The sequence below is a fragment of the Echinops telfairi genome, unplaced genomic scaffold (genome assembly GCF_000313985.2).
Source record: "Echinops telfairi isolate 266 unplaced genomic scaffold, ASM31398v2 ScPeMD7_9;HRSCAF=40, whole genome shotgun sequence".
Classification (NCBI taxonomy): domain Eukaryota; kingdom Metazoa; phylum Chordata; class Mammalia; order Afrosoricida; family Tenrecidae; genus Echinops; species Echinops telfairi.
The window spans coordinates 96216419-96237566 of NW_022103906.1; the positions used below are offsets into that span (position 1 = coordinate 96216419).

Consider the following 21148-nt stretch of genomic DNA (forward strand, 5'->3'; position numbering starts at 1 on the left):
GGGATTATTTAATTTATGTAAATAATTGGGGTGATCAGCAGGTTGAAAATTTACTAGGTGATTTTAATGAAACACAAAATATCTTTTGAGTATCTGGCCATAGACTTTTCATTTCTGAAGTCATGTTTATGGGGCATTTTTTTCTCTTTCTTACAGGGTCTGATTAAAATAAACGTGGCAGCAGCGAGTTTGTTTGTTTAGATTTTGAATATTGTGTGCTAACACCATGTTGAGGGAACGGTGTTGTTGACATCATAGTGCTAACAGGGAGAATTCTGATGTGGGAACTGTGCACAGGGAGGACTGCCTGTGTATGGACCATGATGGGGATCACACAGTGGAAAGCTTTGTGCTTGAGAGGCAGGGAAGTATTTGTTCACTCAGCAAGTATTTACTGGGAGCCTAGCATGTGTTTGGGCCCTGGTGGTGGTGTGGTTACTCGTGGGGCTGCAATCTAAATGGTCGGCAGTTTGAAACCACTAGCAACTCTTCGGGAGAAAGCCTGGGCTTTCTACTCCCATAAGTAAGGTGACAAGATTTTAACATTGGTAAAGTGGGACACCATTGATAAAACTCATGTCCTGGTGAAATAGCCACATGGCAGCCGAAAACCGTGTACTCTAGCTAGTTGTGCATTCTTTCCAAAAATTTGGACTTTTAAAAAATGCTGTGGGACACGGGACAAATTATTAAAAATCGGGACTGTTCCGCCAAAAGCAGGATGTCTGGTCACCTTACCCATAAGCAATTATAGTCTTGGAAACCACAGGAGGTTGTTTGAGACAGTATTGACTGCATGGCAGTGAGGTTTTTTACTTTGGGGGAGAATAGAAAAGAATAGAAAGCCTCATTTTTCTCCTGTGGAGCCAGCTGATGGCGTTAAACTGTTGACTTTGGGGTTGGCAGCCCCATTCTTCCACGTTCAGAAGATTAATCAGTGAGCAGTAATCCGTACACATCCAATCCACTGCTGAGGCCAGTGGGATTTACCATATATACTTGAGTATAAGCCGAGGCACCTAATTGTACCACAAAAGCTGCATTTAAAATGTGCTGAGAAACTCGGCTTATACAGGAGTATATAGTTAATCTTTACGGAAACAGACTGTGGATTTGCTGGTGGGTTTGAACCACAGACTCTGCAGTTAGTAGCCCAACCTCTGACCCACAGTCCTCCTGGCTTCAGGTGACTAGACAGCGTATTTTATACAAATTTAGTCATTTGAATGGAGTCAGGGCACTTTATGGGAATAGACTCACTTGTCACGAGCAAGATCTGTTAAAAGTAACATCTAACCCACAGTGCCCCCTGGCTTCAGGTGACTAGGCAGAGTATTTTATATAAATTTAATCCTTTGAGTGGAGTCAGGGCACTTTATGGGGATAGACTCACTTGTAACATGCATGATCCAGTGTTGTTTTTTTATAAGTATATTTTCAGAGTTGTATGGCTGTCACTACAGTTTTACAACATTATATCATCCCTAAAAAAGATTTTGTACCTTGTTTTAATCGTCACTCCTGGACCCCACACCCCTACCACCAGGCAACCATGTTTTTACACATTTACCTATTATAGATATTTCATATAACTGGGGTCAAACAATAATTTTTCTTGTGTTTAACTTACTTCACTTAGCCTAAGTTTCAAGAATCACCATGTGTAGCATACATCAGCATTTATTTTATGTGAATGAATAGTATTCCATTGTATGGATATAAACCCTGTTTCCTGAAGGACATTTGGGCTGTTATAAACATTGCTGCTCTGAGTATTTGTATACACGTTTTTATGTGGACGCATGTGCAGTAGGACACATTTTGAAAGCGAAGAGAGACATTTTCACACACATTTTTATTATCAGTAAGTAATGCTACTATGTTCCCATTCATATATAATCAGGTTTATTCCAAACAAAATATATTTAAACTCTGACTGGTGAATGGCTGCAGATAAGTTCTGTCAATTTCCTCAGTGATACACTGAGACTTTTGAGACTGTTCAAACTCAGTCTCACTCTGGTGAAGTCTGTTCTGACTCAGAGTGATCCTCTGGGACCGGGTAGAACTGCCCTTGTGAGTTTCTGAGACTGTAACTCTTTATGGGAATAGAAAGCCTCATTTTTCTCCTGTGGAGCCAGCTGATGGCGTCAAACTGTTGACTTTGGGGTTGGCAGCCCAGTGCAGAAAGCACTACAGCACTACACCACTAGGGCACCTTCAAAAAGACAAAAAGTCTCATCAAAACAGTGTCCCCACCCCACCCCACCCCCGGTCCCCTCTCCCCCCAGCTGTCGGTCCTGTCACTGCCTCCTTGGGACTGCTTCTCTTGCCTGTCTTGCGTAGAGAGACACCAATAATGAGAGAAAGACCATACAAATAGTTCCAGATCCTACTGGTATCCTGACTCAGAGGAGATGGATATCTCTGTTAAAATGCAAGCAGGGCTTGATAATCCATCAGCCCAACCCCCTTCTCTTTATTGCCAGTCTGTTGCACTCCCATGTCAGAATGACTGCTCTCCCTGAACTGGGTCTTCAGCGCTGTCCTCCAGGGAGGGGACATCATGTCTCCAGCCGAGACCTGCCCAGCAGTGCTCTCTGTGAATGAACTGCTCCGAGCAGGAACTTCGCCTGTCCTCGAAGGTTGGCATCCTGAGATGAAGTCTGCTCTCCCTCCCTCCCTTTCCTATGGCGACATAGACAACCCCCTCCACCCCCTACCTTGGGTGTATTAGTGCCCTGGCCCCCCGCATTGCCATCTTTCCACCCCCCACCCCCCTGTGAGCTTATGAGAGGAGGGAGAAAGATGTCTCAGCACAGGCACGATCTGCGTTTTTTCTATGACATATGCATCATTGGGTCTGCTGTGACTCGTGCCGGAGTATCTGGTCCTCAGTCTGGGAATTATCTATTATGTGCATTTTCCCTTGTGCTCGTTCTGCTGTTTGAACCTAACCTCAGTGGACTCATCTTGTACTTGACCTTTTGTGCTTGGATAACTTCACTCAGTATACTCAGTGTGAGGGGTTTCATATTTCCATCACTATTTGTTAGGGATGCATAGTATTCCATTGTGTGTATGTACCAGGGTTTTAAAAACCTGTTCGTCCATTGATGGAAATTTAGGCTGTTTCCAACTCTTTGTGATTGTGAACTGTGCAGCGATGAACACTGGGGAGCAGACATATCTGGTCGTGGTCTGTTTCTTATTTCTTCTGCACATAGGCCTAGTAGTGGAATTGCTGGATCATAAGGAACTCAAGTTCTGTCTGTTTTAGGTCTCGCCAGATCACTTTCCACAGTGGCTGTTCATTTCTCTAAGACGATGAGTACTGAATGAGAGTTCCTACCTCACCCTGCCACATTTGCTACTTGCTGTTTTTTGAATTGGACTATTTTTGTGGGTGTTAAGTGGTATTTCATGGTTGTTTTTATTTGCCTTTCCTGGATGGTTAATGATTGGGAACATTTTCTTATATGTTTTTGGCCATTTGAGTTTCCTCCTTTGTGACATTTCTGTTCAAGTCTAATGTCCACCTCCTCCGTGGGCTCTTCTTTTTTTTTTTTCCCCCTGTTGTGGGTTTGCAGGATTCTGTAGATTTTAGTAATAAGCCTTTTGTCTGATACGTCATTACTAAATAACTTTTCCCAGTCTGTGGGATCTCTCATTACTCTCTTGATGAAGTCTTTCTATGTACACAGCGTTTTATCTTTAGTATGTCCCACTCTCTATTTTATCTTCCTCTGGGAGTGTATCCGTCCCTATTTCTGATAGCCCATGTAGTCCCTGTGCTAAGGTTCTTAACTTTGTCCCAGTTTTCTCATTGATGATCCTGATAGTTTGGAGTTTTACCTGGAGTTCTGTGATCTACCTTGAATTGTTCTTGTGTTTTGAGTGAGATAAGGGTCTTGCTTCATTCTTTTGCAGGTTGATAACCAGTTTTTCCAGCACCATTTATTATTATTTATTTCCAGCACCATTTTCTAGCATCCGTTTCCCATTTGATAATTTTTTAGGCCTTGTCAAGTATCAGTTGTCTGTATGCTGCTGTTTTTATTTCTGGATTTTCTGTTCTTGTCTATTGGTCTGAATATCTATCATTATACAAGTACCATGCTGTTTTGACAACTGTGGATATATAATAAGTTTTAAAGTCAGGTAGTGCCAGCCACACACTTTATTCTTCTTTAGGAGGTCTTTATGATTCTGGCTCTCTTCCCTTTCCATATGAAGTTGGTAATCTTGTCACACCTGTGTAGGTTCATTTGTGTACTTTAAAATTGTTTGATGCAGGGAAGCCAGGATAGATAACCCTTCAGAGACAGTAATGGGAGTAATATCTCCTTGAGAATACAGAAAGGGGACGGGGTAGGGGTAGGGGTAGGGGACTGATAGCAAGGATGCGTGTATAACCCCACTTGAGAGGAGCGAGCAGCAGAATTGTAGGGGAATGAATTTATTGGATGGGGAAAGATAATAATAATATTAATACCAATAAAGGTGCCTGGGGGTAGGGTTTGGGAGGGAGGGAGGGGATAAAGGGATCTGATATCAAGGAGTTCAAGAAGAAAGAAAATTTTTGGAAACTGTAGCAACTGTACAATTATGCTTGACCTGATTGAATGATGGATTGTTCTAGCTCTATGAGCTCCCTATAAAAGGATTATTTTTAAAAAAATAAATAGAAAATAAAATTGTAAGAGTTCAAGCACAAAAAGTAAGAGTTTTTAGTAAGTAAGAGTTCAAGTACAGAAAGCAATGGCGTCTGCTGAGCCACAGGTCAAGGTAGCGTGGTCAGCTCAAAGGTGATGGTGATCATATCTTGAAATTCCAGAGTAGTTGTGATTGGTTTTCTTGAAGGACACAGGGTGAACATAGGGGCTTATTTTGAAGAAGTTTTAGGGAAATTTAAAACTTTGTCAGTGAGCAAAAGGCCAGGAAAGTTCCATGGATACTTTTTTGCTTATTTCGCCAATGTCCCAAAGACTGACCTATGAGAATTGCTTTGGGAAAATTTAAGCCACCCACTCTACAACCCTGATCTCGCCCCTTCAGATTTTGTTGTTCCCCAGATTCAAAGATCATTTCAATTAACACAATTTCAGTCCCTCGAGGATGCCCAAATTGCCCATCTGACATGGCACAAATGGAAGAGCCAAGAGTTCTTCCTGGAAAGATGAAAGAGAATCACTGTCTTCTGAAGTGTATGTACCTCGATGGAGGCCATGTTGAAAATAGTAGTTTCACATTTTGAAACTTTTACAAAGGTTTCTATGATTTTTGCAACAATACTTTTTGACTTTACCTAGTGGGTGTGTGTATATGTGTATTCATATGGGGTCTGAGAATGTTTGTGGAAAAGTTGGTTTTTTTTTTTTAAAGTTTTTTTTTAAGCTCTTATCACACTCCATACATACATCAATTGTGTGAAGCGCATTTGTTTATTTGTTGCCCTCATCATTCACAGAACATTTGCTCTCCGCTTAAGCCGTTGGCATCAGCTCCTCATTTGGAAAGTTTTTTTTTTAATTCCATTTTCCACACACTTTTTGAAGCCTCCACTCTATGTGTATTTAATTATATGAGAAGGAAATTATGGCGCAGACAGTTTGCCCAAGGAACAGGTGCATGGAGCCAGGGTTTCAACCTAACATCTTAACCATTATTTAAGTCTCTGCACATGGAGTGATGACGGACCTAACAACAATAAGCAACGTTAAGTCATCACAGAGCGGCAGAGGTGGAGGTCAGTAGATAGTAGCGACAAGGAGGATGCAGCTCAAATTTCTAAGTCTGGATTTAAAAAACAAAATTCTTTGAGAAAAGGCAATTCTACTTCTGTATCATTTCTTCCCATGCCTTTTTCAAAGAGTGCTTCAGGAGGCAACAAAACCATCAGAAAAGAGCCAACCAGGTTTCAGTTCAAGAAATATGGCAGACAGGACTGTGTAGGAGTGCTGGGATCATGACTGCCTCTCAGTTCTGCAGTGTAGCGAGAATGGCGTGGATTGCAGAGGGCAAAACAAACGGACACAGCCCATATTGCTGGCATCTTCAAGTATCTGGTAGTGCTGGAGTTGATCAAGAATACACGATAAGGGTGAGCGCTAACATTCTCTGGTAGTGGTTGGAAAACTAATGGAGCTTGCTTCTGGGCAGTCTCATCAAAATAACCTAACATTTATTCAGTGAGAACAACATCCAAAAAGACACTTTTGGAATGCTTGGGAATTGTAACAACTTTCTCTCTTTCTCTCTCTCTCTCTCTCTTTCTCTTTTTTTTTTTTTTGTGAAACAGGATGGCTTGAATTCCTTGGTCCTTGATTTGGATTTTCCTGCTTTGAGGAAAAACAAGAATATAGATAATTTCTTAAATAGATGTAAGTTGTGTTTAAACTTCATATCTGGTCACATAGTCTTACTTTTGATAAGAGATTACTATTTGATTGATATTATAGTTCACAAATGGTTATTTTATTTATGTATATTTATTTTACTGTATACTTATTTTTACATTTAAAGACTCAGATCTTTTATTTTCAAAGCAAAACTATAGAACCAAATAGTAGTAAGGTGTAAAGTAGGGGTAAAGTTCAAAATGTATATCTGTTTAGACTACTTAGCTACTTCAGAATAGATTCCAGTATTTGTAAGAGATGTTTTAAATCAAGGCTGGCTACTCTAAGGGATTGCTGTACATGATCCAGAGATCTAAGAATCCTGTGTTTGTAAATGCAGATATTTCAGTGCAGTTCATGAAAAACATTGTAATGGCAATTAGTATAGGTGCTAATTCTTAATACATAAATATTTGTATGCTGATGATGACATAATAAAATAGTAAATGAAGTTGAATTCCAAAACTTTAAAACGTTCTCAAAGACAGTATGATATACTTTATATCATCACAATAAATCCTTCGATTTGTCATCAATATAAACTCTTTAATTTGAAATTGTCAGAGCTTTGGATATATTCTTAATTAAACAATCTTTTCTATAGTTACATTTTTCATAGATGGGGACTGTTAAAATTCACTACCAACATGACATTTGGAAGTAATTTAAAATATGGGTCATGATTAAGGATTTTTTGGGTTATCATTCTGTCAATTATTATTGAATCTGCCAAGCAGAGAGTCAAAACAGTAACTTAACATTTTGATAAAATGCGGGTTTTTACATGTGTTAGTAAACTATAGAGAATTTTTGTTTGTTGATAGATTATTTGGTATCTTAAGATTTTTTAAAACAGCAGCTTTTAAAAGCAACAGGGTAATTGGAAACAGTCTAGGTTCTTAACATAAAGTTTGTTTATAAATATAGTGATTATTGAGAACACGGTTTAGATATGATTGCCACAAATACTGTCTTTTTATTGTAGATGAGAAAATTGTGAAAAAAATCAGAGGTTTGCAGATGAAGGCAGAAGACTACGACGTTGTGAAAGTCATTGGGAGAGGTGCTTTTGGTGAAGTCCAGTTGGTAAGAAAGTTCTGTTGCTGTTCTTTTAATTTTTGACATCATGCCTTTTGTGAAACAGCAGGAGCTAACTAGATCTAACTTCTGTGCCCAGCCTTTGCCAGAAGGCGTTTTTAGGGGCTTGATCACTCAACCTCTTTGACTCTAAGACTTAAAAGCCTCAGTGCCCTTTACCTATGAAACGAGGAGATTGTGCACTGAGCACCAGGCTTCTTTTTGTTCAAAATCACTCTGATTTTAGAATATAGGTCAATTTGATTGCACATGTGAATATTTAATCAGAAATACTTTGTTTTTATATAACATATTCAATCTAATAACATACATACTTGAGATTTGTTTATATATATGAGAAATCTAAGATTTTTAATAACTAAAAATAAATCCAAAATTTATCTTTGTTGACCAGAGTAGTACTAATTTGAAATGTTACAATTTTTTGCAGTAAATGGTACTTTAAAAAAAATTTGCTGTGCACCCTCCCCCCTCTCCAAATGGTACATTTTTATCCCTAAACAAGGAGCTATATTTCAGTTCTTATCATTATATGAGACTCTTCCTTCATTTGTCACAGTTAAGTTTCAGAGTCCAATTCTGTGAGGTGCCACTGAAGAAGCAGTGATTAATATAAGATGGTTTCTTTAAGACCACGCAGTCGGCAGATCACTTGTCTCTTCATTTGTTCCCTCTTTGTTTATTGGACGTGCACTAGGTGTAATACATGCGGGTCTTAAAGTCATGCAGTAAGATTTAATATCTATAGTTGACAAAGCCTGGAATTTGAGGATAATAGGAAGAAATGTCAATTAAATAATTGTTTGGTTAGGCAACAGTCTAACTGATATAACAGATTTTCACATCCACCGTACATAAAACTCTTCCCTGTCCTTTAAGTAGGGCACCGAACCAGTTTGAAGCAGTCTGTCATGGCTATGAAGGGAAACACAAATAGACCTGAACCCTTACCGTTTAAATGCTTTGCCATGTAATTAGCATGGGAAGAACTATGGGGTGACCGCAAGGAATGAAGCACTTGACAGATATCGTGAGTGTACCAGGAACCTGGTACGGGAGATAGCATTAGTGGCAGGACCATGGAGAGCTGTCCCCATTCCAAGCAGCGTTGTTGGCTGCCAACTTTGAGCAAGCCATCACCACCTTTGAGCTAGGCCGTACGATTAAGACTCAGAATCTGGTTTACTTCAGTTTGTCCTATTGTGAAATGATTGCACACACACCCCCCCCCCTTCACGCAGCAGATTCTTCCCAAACTCATCCACTTGCTGCGTGGATTTCAAATAACTGGAAAGCTTTCCAGCCTTTTCTTACACCAAGATAAAGCTAACTAACAACCACAGGCACCCCTCCCAACTGACCCACAAATTCTTAGAGACAGAGTTAGGAACTGACCTTATGAACCGGGGACTGTCTTCAGTGAAAACCCGTGAAGGTACCCTGGTACCTTGGACAGAGATCTCCAGGAACACGTTTCAGAGCTCTTCCTGGTTAACGTTTTATTAATGATATTTGTGGGGGAAATGATAGCATGTCAAGACACTTAAGTAAAAAATTTAAGAATGCAACATAGCTAATGATTTTGAATGACCAGTGCAAATCCTAAAAGCTACCTAGAAATTTAACCACAGTAAATGACATGCACTTGAACTCAAGGACTCCATTGCTTAGCAGTACAGACATAGATCGTTTTGTTGCACTTTGCTTTATTGCACCCTACAGGTACTGGATTTTATTTTTGCCTTTGTTTTAAACACATTGAAAGTTTGTGGTAACTCTTCAACAAGCAAGTCTGTCAGCAACATTTTACCAACAGCACATGGTCATTTCATGTCTCTGTGCCACAGTTTGGTATTCTCTCAGTATTTCAAACTCTTGTCCTAGTGTTTTTACATGCTTAATAGACTAGCAGAGTGTAAACACAATGCATTGGAAGCCCCTCCCAAAATTATATGCTTCTGTTAACAATTTTCATGTTGGTCCGGAACAGATGTGAGGTGATCTGTAATGGAACTTGGATTATCTTATAGCAAGATATGCCTTTAACGCAAGAATTAAAGAATAATTGTCCTCAAATATTACCGAGCAAGAGTTATTAAGGATATGGCAGCCTAAATTAATAAAGAAATTTGAGGTTGCTTTAATAAAGCAGGGCTTTCTACTCTGGTAAAGAGGGACAGTTTCGCAAACTCACAGGGCGGGCAGGCAGGCAGGCAGTTCTACCCTGTCCTGTGGGCTCGCTGTGAGTTGGCATCGACTTGATGGTGGGGATTCGCGTGTTGGTTAATAACGTTTAGGAACATGTCCAAGATAGTATAGCTGACTTCTTCTCGTTATTTTGAGGTGATTGGGCTGTTCCTAGAACATTTGATTAATTCTAGGTGCCGTCTTTCTTCATTTGAAAAGGAGGTACGATATACTCCATGGGCGGTGTGCTCACGGGGTGTTAAGTGATGCTGTCTGCGTGATGGCTGAAGGAATTGAGGTTACCTGGCCGCAGACTGAGATAAAGGGCTGTGTTGGCTGTGATGAGTTTGTTTCACTTTTGCTTGTTTTTTAAAAACAATTTTATTGACATATAGTTCACAAACCATACAGTTCAGTAGTTCAAGCTTATTAAGGATAGTTTTACAGTCATCACCACAATCAATTTTGGAACGTTTTCTTCATTCTTGTTCCTACTGTTAGTAGCTCCCCATTTCCCCCTCACTGTACCCCCCAAAAGCCATTAATCCAGTTACTATGTTTATAAATTTATGTATCCTGGATTTCACATACAGGAAATCATTTGTAAAGGCAAAAAATAAACCAGCAACAATGACAAAATAAAACAGAAAACATTCAACTAGAACAAAACTAGAAGAAATTTAAAATATGTCAAAAGGGTGATCACATGATAAGGTGTTAAATTTAAACCTAACTGCGCCTGCAATAATCGATTTTCACTTTAGTAAAAATGGCAATACCTCAGTTGGTAAAGATTTTAGATGCTCTAGTGAGATTAGACATCATGAGAATTGAATTATGAAAGATCTTATAGGGAACAGAAAGAGTAGTTGAATCTTGGCCCTGCCATTTTCTCACTTCCATAACACAGTGACTGCAGGTACATTTCGAGTTCCAGCTTGTAGACCAGAGGTCATCGTTCCTATCTAATGGGTCATTGTGGAGGATGCAGTGAAGTAATGAACTAAATGACCTTGGTGAGGGTGCTCCTGTTAACTATTTGATGTTTCAGGGGCCCAGGTGGGACTTTTGGGTAAGCACTGGAATGCTGACAGGATCAGCGGTTCAAACTCGACCAGCAACTCTGCAGGATAAAGATGAGACTATCTGTACCCATGAAGATCTCCAGCCTTGGCAACTCTATGTAGGGCCAACGTGAGTCAGAATTGATGAGTTGGCAGTGGATTTCATTTGATATATGGAGTCATACTACATGTATTTGAAACAGATACATTGTGCATACTGAGTTGGTCTATTTAAGGAAGAGAGATGAGAATTTGGGGTTGTGTATTCAATAGGAAATATAATAGACCCTGACTTGTTGTGTTTGTGGCCAAGTAGCTACTGTTGTGTGTTCAGTTAATTTGATCATTTAAATTCAGTAGACTGAAGGAAGGAAAGGAAGAGAAAGAACAAATGTATAGTTGTAGAAAGCTTTCGCTTGCTAATTTTCCATCCCCAGATTTATTTTGACCACAAAAGCATGCAGAAACAAAGTCATGTGTTTTGAAAAATGAAAAGTATTTTAACATCCCATTAATCTTATGACCTGGTCCAAGAACTTTCAGAATGTTTGTTTTGGCTTTAGTTCTCGGTTCTGTTGCCTTAATGCAGGGACTCTTAAGAAGATGGATGCTTAGAATGGAAGGGCCACGTGCTTCATCCACAGCCTTTCAAAGTTGACTTGCATGTGGGAGATGAGTTCATGTGGTAGACATGGAGGGTCACACTGGGCCCATCTGTAGTTTCTTGAGTCTTGGTGGCACGGCTGCTCCCGGCTGCTAACTGAAATGTTAGGGGTCCAAGCTCACCAGCTGCTCTGCAGTCTGCTCCTGGAAAGACGTGCAGCTTTGGACCTCTTGTGGGGCACTTGTGCTCTGTCCTGCAGGCTTGCGGCCGTGAGTCAGAGGTGACTCAGAGTAGTGGCCTTGTTTTAATGATTTTTATGCTTTTCTAGTTATCTGAATAAAGTTTACCATTGTAGGTACATAGTTGTCTGTGCTTGCGAAATGCTTTCTCTGATCAAGTTAAAAATACATTGCTATAGAGTGCTCACTGATCACCGTATCCAATTAAACGTTTCTTTATGACATTGCTTTTATCACAACAGCTATAGCATATATACCCACTAATAGAGACCCTCTGTGCGTTTCAGAGGACGTAAATCTTTATGGATTCAAACAGCTTCTTCGTTTTCCCTCAGAGTAACTGGTGAACTTGAACCATTGGCCTTGCATTTAGCTGTCCAGTACTCAACTGAATGTTGCCATTGCCACCTTAAGAAATAGGCTCCTTCCACTCAAGTACTCCCTCAACACAAGAATACTTTCTTCTAGTAAATTGGCATTCTATGATGCTCACCTTCCCGACACAACCGCTGAAGACAAAGCGGGTGAATAAGCAAATGTGGTGAAGAAAGCTGATGGTGCCCGGCTATCAAAAGGTATAGCGTCTGGGGTCTTAAAAGCTTGAAGGTAAACAAGCGGCCATCTAGCTCAGAAGCAACAAAGCCCACATGGAACAACATATCAACCTGTGTGATCACGGGGTGTCGAACGGATCACTGAAGACAAATGGGTGCATAAGCAAATGTGGTGAAGAAAGCTGATGGTGCCCGGCTATCAAAAAGTATAGCGTCTGGGGTCTTAAAGGCTTGAAGGTAATCAAGCGGCCATCAAGCTCAGAAGCAACAAAGCCCACATGGAAGAAGCACACCAGCCTATGCAACCACGAGGTGTCGAAGGGATCAGGTGTAAGGCATCATCAGAACAAAAAATCTTACCATAGTGAATGATGGGGGGAGTGCGGAGTGGAGATCCAAAGCCCATTAGTAGGCCACTGGAGATCCCCTTGCAGAGGGGTCTAGGGGAGGAGATGAGCCAGTCAGGGTGCGATGTAACAATGATGAGAAATACAACCTTCCTCTAGTTCCTAAAGGTTTCCTCCCCGCTCCCACTACCATGACTCGAATTCGATCTTGCAAGACTGGCTAGACCAGAGGAGGTACACTGGTACAGATAGGAACTGAAAATACAGGGAATCCAGGACGGATGAGCCCTATAGGACCAGTGGTGTGAGTGGCAAAACAGGGAGGGTAAAGGGAGAATGGGTAGGAAAGAGGGAACCGATTACATGGAACTGTGTGTGACCTCCTCCCTGGGGGACAGACAACTGAAAAGTGGATGAAGGGAGACGTTGGACAGGGCAAGATATGACAAAATACCCATTTATAAACTATCAAGGGCTCATGCGGGAGGGGGGAGCGGGGAGGGAGGGGAAAAATGAGGACCTAATGTCGGGGGTTTAAATGGAGAGAAAATGTTTTGAGAAACGATGTACAAATGCGCTTTACACAATTGATGTGTGTTTGGTTTGGGATAACAGTTGTATGAGCCCCTAATAAAATGTTAAAAAAAAAAAAAGAAAGTTCCCAAAGAAGGTAAGAGTGACACAGGGCAGGGGAAAAAAATGAAAAGATAATGTGGGAGTGTTGGATAGGGAGTGGGGGTAGATGCCAGATGAAAATATGGAACTACATGAGTTAATGAAAAGTCCTGGAAATGTTAACTATATGAGTAAATTTATAAGATCATTTTCTCCTAAATTAAATCTCATTAAAAGATAATTTACTTTAAATAAAAGTTAAAAAAAAAAAAAAGAAAGAAATAGGCTCTTGAATCAGATTGTTTGCAATTAAATTCTGCTTCTACCACTAACTAGCTTTGTGGGTTCAGGCATGTTACTTAATCTCTGTATACTTCCCTTTATTGTTAAGTAAGTTAGAATAGCATTTATACGTTATAGGATTGCTGTGAAAATTAAATGTTAAAATACATGTAAAGCACTTGGAGCAGTCCCTAGAACACAGTAAGTGTTCAGTAAACATCAGTAGTTAGTTGTCAGACACACAATGGGTTTTTAAAATCTATCTACTCATGAAATGCTTAACCCCAGAGTCTCTTAGAGGAGTTGTGCTTACCTCTAAGAATTTAGCAACATAGTCACTGCATTTCTGAAAGTGGCAGCCCGGTGGAGAATAGATATGTTATTGTTTGTTTTAGGTGCTATCCAGTTGGTTCTGACCCATAGTGACAGAACAAAACTCACAGTCATCCCCATGCCTGCTCTCATTCTTGAAGCCGTTGTGTCAGTCCATCTCTGTCTCCGTGAGGGCCTTCCTCTTTCTCACTGCCTCTCCACCAAGCATGATGTCCTTCTCCAGGGTCTGGTCTCCTGACAGCATATCCAAAATATGTGAGATGAAATTCCACCACCCTTGCTGCTAAGGAGCAGGCTAGCTGTACAATACGGATTGCTTTGTCCCTTTGCAGCCCATAGCACTTTCAGTATTCTTCTCCAGCACCACCATTCAGATGCATCGTTTCCTTATTCAGTGTCCAACTTTCAAATGCACATGAGGCAATGGAAAACAGTATGGCTTGGGTCAGGAACACCTTAGTCCCCAAAGTAACACCCTTGCTCTTCAGTACTCTCGTGGTGCGGATTTACCTAATGCAACACGTCTTTTGATCTCGGAGGGATTGAGCATTGATTGATGATCCAAGCAACAATACATTCTTGACAACTTTAACCCTTTCTCCATTTATCACGATGTTATTTATTCGTCCGGCTGTGAGGATTTTGGCCTTCTTTACATTGAGTTGTAATCCATACTGAAGGCTGTAATCCTTGATGTCCATCAGCAACTGCTTCAAGCCCTCTTCTCTTTGAGCAAGCTAGGTTGTGTCATTTGCCTATCACAGCTTGTTAGTAAGCCTTCCTTCAATCCTACTCCCACATTCTTCTTCATAGAATCCAGCTTCTCTGATTATTTGCCAGCATACAGATTGAATAACTACGGTGAGAGGGTATAATCCTGACTCACACCTTTCCTGATTTTAAGCCATGCAGTATCCCCTTTTCTGTTCGCACAACTGCCTTTTGATCCATGTACAATTTCTGCATGAGCACAAGGAAGTGTTCTGGAATTCCCACTCTTCTCAAGGTCATCCATCATTAAACAAGTAAAATTTTATTTTTATTTCACCCAACCCTCTTCCCTCCCCTCTCTCCCTGTTCCCACCCCTATCCCTGGCCTCCTCGTAGTCATCAAAGTCTTTAAAGAAGTGACATTTTAATTTCATGTTGTGATCAATACTGTGAAGGAAAAGAGCTGGATACGAGAGAGAATGTGGAGGGATGCATCTGAGTCAGGAGTCTCTGGTTGGTGCAGAGATTTAAATACTTGACTACTAGTGCCAAACAGTTGTTGGTTAGAAACCACCCAAAGGTGCATGGTGATGTATTTCCGAAAAGTTGCAAACACGAAAACCCCTGTGGTGTGCAGTCGGATTGTGCACACTTAGAGTTACCTAACGTTGAACTGGATCCAGTGGCAACTGTTCGCCAGCCCCCTGAGAGCGTGACTCAGATGGAGTTAAGAAAAGCACTGCTGTGAGAGAGCGACATTTGAGCGGCGATGTAAAGGAGCTAGCCTCAGGAAGAGGTGGGGTTGGCGTGGGGGGAGTTCAACCCTAAAGGAAGCAGCATGTGGAAAATACTGTGAATCAGGAAAATGCCATTTAACCTACACGATGTCTGCAAAAAAATAATAATGCGGAAAAATTGACTTCAGAGATAATGAAAAATTTCACGAACTTGTTGAAGCTCCCTCACATTGGAGAATAGTCTTCTTCATCTGAAAAAGGCATTTCTTCCAGATTGAAAAGTTCTATAATTCCAAGGTTTTTTTAGGTTGGGTTTTATTACTATTATTATTTTCAATTTAAAAAACAGATGTACAATTTGAAGCTTTTACATCAAGAAAGGTCTTTGACATGGGTGACTTATTAATTTTTTCAAAACCGACATTACCATTTTATTCTACTCGTTTTGGAGTTTTTACTGCAGTCTGTTGGGTGGAACTCGCGTGTCTGCCAGTTTGTCCTACCGCAGTCCTTTGTATGTTGCTGTGATGCCAACGTTATGCTACCGGCATTTCCAATAACAGCAGAATCTTCACCCAGGGTGGGCAGATTTCAGAGGAAATTCCAGCCTAAGAACAGATAGGACATACGTTGCTTTTGCAGCCCCCCTGGATCATTCCAGCTAGTGTCTCCCAGTGGGACAGGATCTCCCACTGTGGGAAATCACTGAGCTAGGAAGAAGCTGACGTCCTTCTTGGACTGGATACTGAAACCCTAATGAGCAGCGTGGAACATTGTCTGATATAGTGCTCTCAAATGAGCCACTTGGGTTGAAAAGCACTCAGATTACCCCTGGGAAGAGCTTCCACCTCAAAGTACAGTTGTCCTTAATGATGTGGATGGAGTAAAGCTTTTAGGACCTTTATTGCCTTGTGGGGCAGGACTCAAAACCAGGGGGAAGATAGCTGGAAACCTCCATTACCAATTGGAACATGGAATGCTACAAGTATGTGTCTAGGAAAATTTGAACTTGTCAAAAATGAACTGAAATCCATTCTAGGTATTCATGGCCATTTTTTGTCAGACCATCATGTGGTTAAACTATGAAAGAAATGACAAGTGCTAGAGAAACAATGTCACATTCATTGTCAAGAAGAACATAGCAAGAACTGTCTTCAAATACAATGCTGTCTTTGTTAGAATAATATCTGTATGCCTACAAAGAAGTCCACTCATACACCTGTCATTCAGATTTACACATCAACCACTAAAGCCAATGATGAAGAAACTGGAGAATTCTAACTTCACTCTGAAATTGACCACACCATGTAACATGTAATCAGTGTGCACTGATCAATACTGGCGATTGGAATGTGAAAGTTGGGAGCAAATTAGAGTTGGAAAATATGGCCTTTGTGTTAGAAATGAAGCTGGACATTGATTACTATATATACTTGAATATAAGCTGACCTGAATATCAGCCAAGGCACCTAATTTTACCACAAAAATTGGATTTTAAATGTGCTGAAAAACTTGGCTTATACACGAGTATAGATGGTACATAATAGTTTTGCAAGACCAAAAGCTTCATTACAAATACCTTTTTGCAACAACATAAGCTGCAACTAGCTACATGGAACTTGCCAGAGGGAATGAACAAGCATTAGTTTGAAGACATTTATAGGAAGAGATGATAGAGAAACTCATTAGCCAAAATGAGGCCAGGGCAGACTGGATAGAACAGACCATTATTTGTTACAAGTCCCTAAGAACCAAAACCCAACCTTGAGCACATCCCACCCAGTTTCAGAGACATCTCAAGAGCAGATTCGACTCATTGAGAATTAATGATAAAGAATAGAAGAGTTATGGGATGATTTAAGAAGAGTATACGTGAAGAAAGCAAGATCTTTAAAAAGACAGGAAAGATAGAAAAGACCAAAGTGGATGTCAGAAACTCTGGAACATGCTTTTCAAAGAAGAGCAGCAAATGGCAAAAGTGATCAGGAGTAAATGAGTGGAATCAGTTCCAAAGGGCGGCTGGAGAAGACAAAGTAAATATAATGACAACTGTGAGGACCTGGAGTTATAAAGCCAAAAAGAACAACCTACTCAGTGTAGCTCAAGCGACAAGAACTGAAGAACAAAATACAAATCTCGAGCTATGGTATTGAAACATCCTATGGGCAAAATACTGCATGATGCAGGAACCATCACTAGAAGATGGGAAAAAATAGTCACTGTACCAGAATCGTTGACCAGTGTTTGTTCCGCCATTATGAGAGGTAGCATATGATCAAGAACTAATGATATTGAAGAAAAGTGTAAGCTGCACTATAAAAGCTTTAGTGAAAAACATCAGATTGATGGAATAACAATCGAAATGTTTCAACAAACTGATGTGCCACTGGAAGCACTCACTAGACTATGCCAAGAAGTTTGGAAGATAGTTGCTTTCCTGCTGACTGGAAGAAATCCTTACTTGTGCCCATTACAAAGAAGGGCAACTCAGTAGAATGTAGAAAGTATCAACTATTTCATTAGTACATGCAAGTAAAATTTTGCTGAAGATAATCCAAAAGTGGTTACTGCAGTACATTGACAGGGAACTGTCCGAAATTCAATCAGAATTCAGAAGAGACCATGAAACAAGGGATATTATTGCTGATATCAGGTGGATCTTGGCTGAAAGCAAAGATACCAATAAGATGTTTACTTGTGTTTTACTGACTATGTAAAGGCATTGGACTGTATGGATCATAACACTGTGGATAACACTGAGAAGAATGGTGATTTCAGAACACTTAATTTTGCTCATCCAGAACCGGTACTTACACTAGGAGGTTGTACTCAGACTAGGAGGCAATAATTTGAACAAAATAAGGGAGTCTGACTTTAAATCAGGAAAAATGTCTGCCAGGATCCTCTCCTTTCACCCTACTTCTTCATCCCGTAGACTGAACAGGTAATCTCTGAAGGGAGCCTGCATGGAAAAAAACAGAGAATAGGATTCAAGGGAGGTTCATTCACCCTGAAATATGCAAATGACACAACCCTGCTTCCTTAAAGCCAAGATGACTTGAAGCACTTACTGATAAAGATGAAAGACTATCGCTTACAACTGAATGTAAACAAAACAGAAAATCCCCGATAAATAAGTGGACCAATAGACACCATGCTACATGGGGAAACGGAGATTTTCAAGGGTTTCATTGTACTTGGATCCACAATCAAGACTGGGGACATGGCAACCAAGAAATCAAAGGGTGCATTCCTTTGGGGAAATGTATGGCACAAGACCTCTGTGAAGTATTACAGAGTAAAGATGCCACTTTGAGGAGTCAGGGTGCCATAGGATTTTCAACCACTCTTGAGAAAGCAAGCAGCAAATAAGGCAGGCCTGAAGAAGAATGTCTTCTCTCGGGTCTGTGTTGCTGAGGACTGTTGGAAGTAGCCTGGGCTACCAGAAGAACACATCTGTTTGAAAAGAAGTATAACCAGGGTGCGCTTCAGAAGTGTGGATGGTTAGATTTTGTCTCAAGTACTTTGGACATGTTTTCAGGAGAGTGTAGTAGTCCTTGGAAATAGACATCATCCTTGGTCAGGTAAATGGGCAGCAGAAAGAGGGAGCCCCTCCATGAGTTGGGTGACAACTACTGCAGTAAGCGGCTCACACACAACCACAGTGAGAGGATCGCGGCAGTGCTTTGTTTGATGGCACATAGGGTGGCTGTAAGGTGAGCTGTCTTGATGGCCTCTAACTGCTAATGCAGTTCATTCTTATAAGGAGATATTATTATTATGCTCATTTTACTAATGGGGAATTCATGTAGAGTGTCTTGAGTAAGCTTCCAAAGTTCTTGAACCAAGATTTGAACCCAGCGAACTTAAGCTCTGAATAACAGAGTTCATTATTTTTGTTGGATAGTCCCAACCATTTTTCTCTGCCAATAAATACAGGCCTTGATCTGCGATTTTATTGGCTCCTTGGCAGTGCAGCTTCACGGTACTCACACTGTTAGCCCCAGCATTCAGGTCTTCTACTGGCTATTCCTCCTTGTCAGTTTCTTTAGTGATTCCCCTTGTAGTTAACCTAAAGTATAGACTTTCTCTTTAATCTGCATTCTTTCCCATGGTGAGCTCATGTATCTGAGCTACTTTAAAGACATGTTATATGACATCAAGCCTCCGGTTTACAGCTTCTGCCAGAACTTCCTACTTTGCTCTCTAAGTTCATATGGCTTGTTTGACGTCTGCATGCAGATGGGTCAGAGGCATCGCCAGCGTGCGTGACAAGGTCGAAGTTCTTCCTCCACACACCTGTTCCTTCTCTTAGCTTTTCCATCTTGGTAAATTACTCCAGAATCATCCACCTATTTGCTTAAAGCCCCAGACTTAAAGAGTCACCCTCATTTCTCTTTCCCCTTGCAGGAACCCTGCTGTTATGCTTTCAGGATGTTTTTCAGCACCTCCCACACCAGCATTCACCATCATCACTCTCATGCAAGCCACTCCCATTTCCATGTCATCTGTTGAGCACCTCTTTTTAAAAATTAAGTTTCACCAATATACTTCACATATCTTATATTTAAGTAGTTCAGTCACTTTCACAAAAGTTTACAACCATCATCGTGATCAATTCCAGGACATTTCATTTTCTTTGCCCTTGCAGGCAGCTCCTCATTTTCCACCAAGCTCCCCTGCCATGTGTCTTTGAAACTGCTGTCTGTATAACTTTATCCTGCATTTCAAATACAGAAAAACTTAGAAAAACAAAACACAAATGGCCCTACAGCAGTGATAGATTGATATGAAAAAGCCTCAATCCAAGACCAAACAGAAAATATTAAAAACTGCAACAATTACACATTGGATCAAGAGGGAAGTCACATGATAAGCCTTCACATTTTGACCTAACTACACTACATGAGTTCACCCTACAGAGTACTCTGTCTGGTAACAAGGCCGTAGTCAGAGAGCATGCACCAGAGGCTTCATCCCCGTGGGGGCGCCCTGCAAAGGAGTTTTGGGCTTTCAGTATAATCCGCAGCCTTCTGCACACCAGGTGTCCAGGTGTTCAGAATTTAAACTCTGTAGGTTTGAATTTTACTATTTACAGCTCTGAAATCACATAAGCTGTTATGTGTATTCTGTGTGGATTTAACTGATGTTTCACCTAGATGGCTGTTTAAAGACAAGCCTTTAAGAACCCAGGTGTTAAATTTTTCTGATAGCCAAGCACCAGTCTGCTTTCTTCACCCCTCTAGCACCCATAGCTTCAGCTATCACTTCATGGGGCAGATATTCAGCAGGGCCATGCCATAAGACCTAATTGTTCATAGATCAGGGCTAGGATTAGAGGACCTGATTTGTGTTTTAGTGTCTTCTACCTCTGGTAATAGTGTTTCACCATCATTACTACTTTAGAACTGTAGTTTGCTACATTTTATCCAAACTCAGCTGAACACAAATTATTAGTTGACAGTTTACCAATACTTTCTACCCCTGCAGTTGCATGTGCTGTTCCAGCCCTGTGGCAATGTTCCAACATGGACTTTGGTTTAGTTTTTCTCTCCTCTTCATTTCATGCTCACAATGGCCCCACCGCCCTCTACTGGGATGGATAGAGAATAGAGACTTGTTGGGTCTTTGAGGTAGACGAAGGACTCGGGTAGTGCACGGTTAGTGCTAGGCTGCTGTTCCAAAGGCTGGCGTGCGTCTTGAGAGGAGGATGTGGCCGCTGCTGCAGTAAAGATCTACAGATTGGGAAACCTTTTGGGCAGTTCTCCTTTCTTCCCTAAGGGTCACGATAAGGTGGACTTGGCTGAAAAGCAACGGGTTCGGGTTAGTTAGAATGATTTTATTTTTAATAGTTTTATTAGGGACTCATAGAACTCTTAACACAATCCATCCATACATCAATTGTGTAAAGCACATTTGTACATTCATTGCCCTCATCATTCTCAAAACTTTTGCTCTCCACCTAAGCCCCTGGCT

General features: G+C 40.8%; 1 protein-coding gene across 5 annotated transcripts in view; it reads left to right on the plus strand.

The window, feature by feature from the left end:
- Positions 1–21148, plus strand: part of ROCK2 (Rho associated coiled-coil containing protein kinase 2) — a 146524-nt gene that overhangs the window by 66378 nt on the left and 58998 nt on the right. For 2 of the 5 annotated variants that reach the window (XM_045286617.1, XM_045286618.1), the window contains exons 2-3: positions 6302–6383; positions 7387–7487. In XM_045286617.1, coding sequence (XP_045142552.1) covers positions 7422–7487 — 66 coding nt within the window. In that variant the 5' untranslated portion in view covers positions 6302–6383; positions 7387–7421. Of the gene's footprint in view, positions 1–6301; positions 6384–7386; positions 7488–21148 lie in introns of those variants that run through there. The other 3 variants (XM_045286616.1, XM_045286615.1, XM_045286614.1) reach the window with 2 other exon arrangements.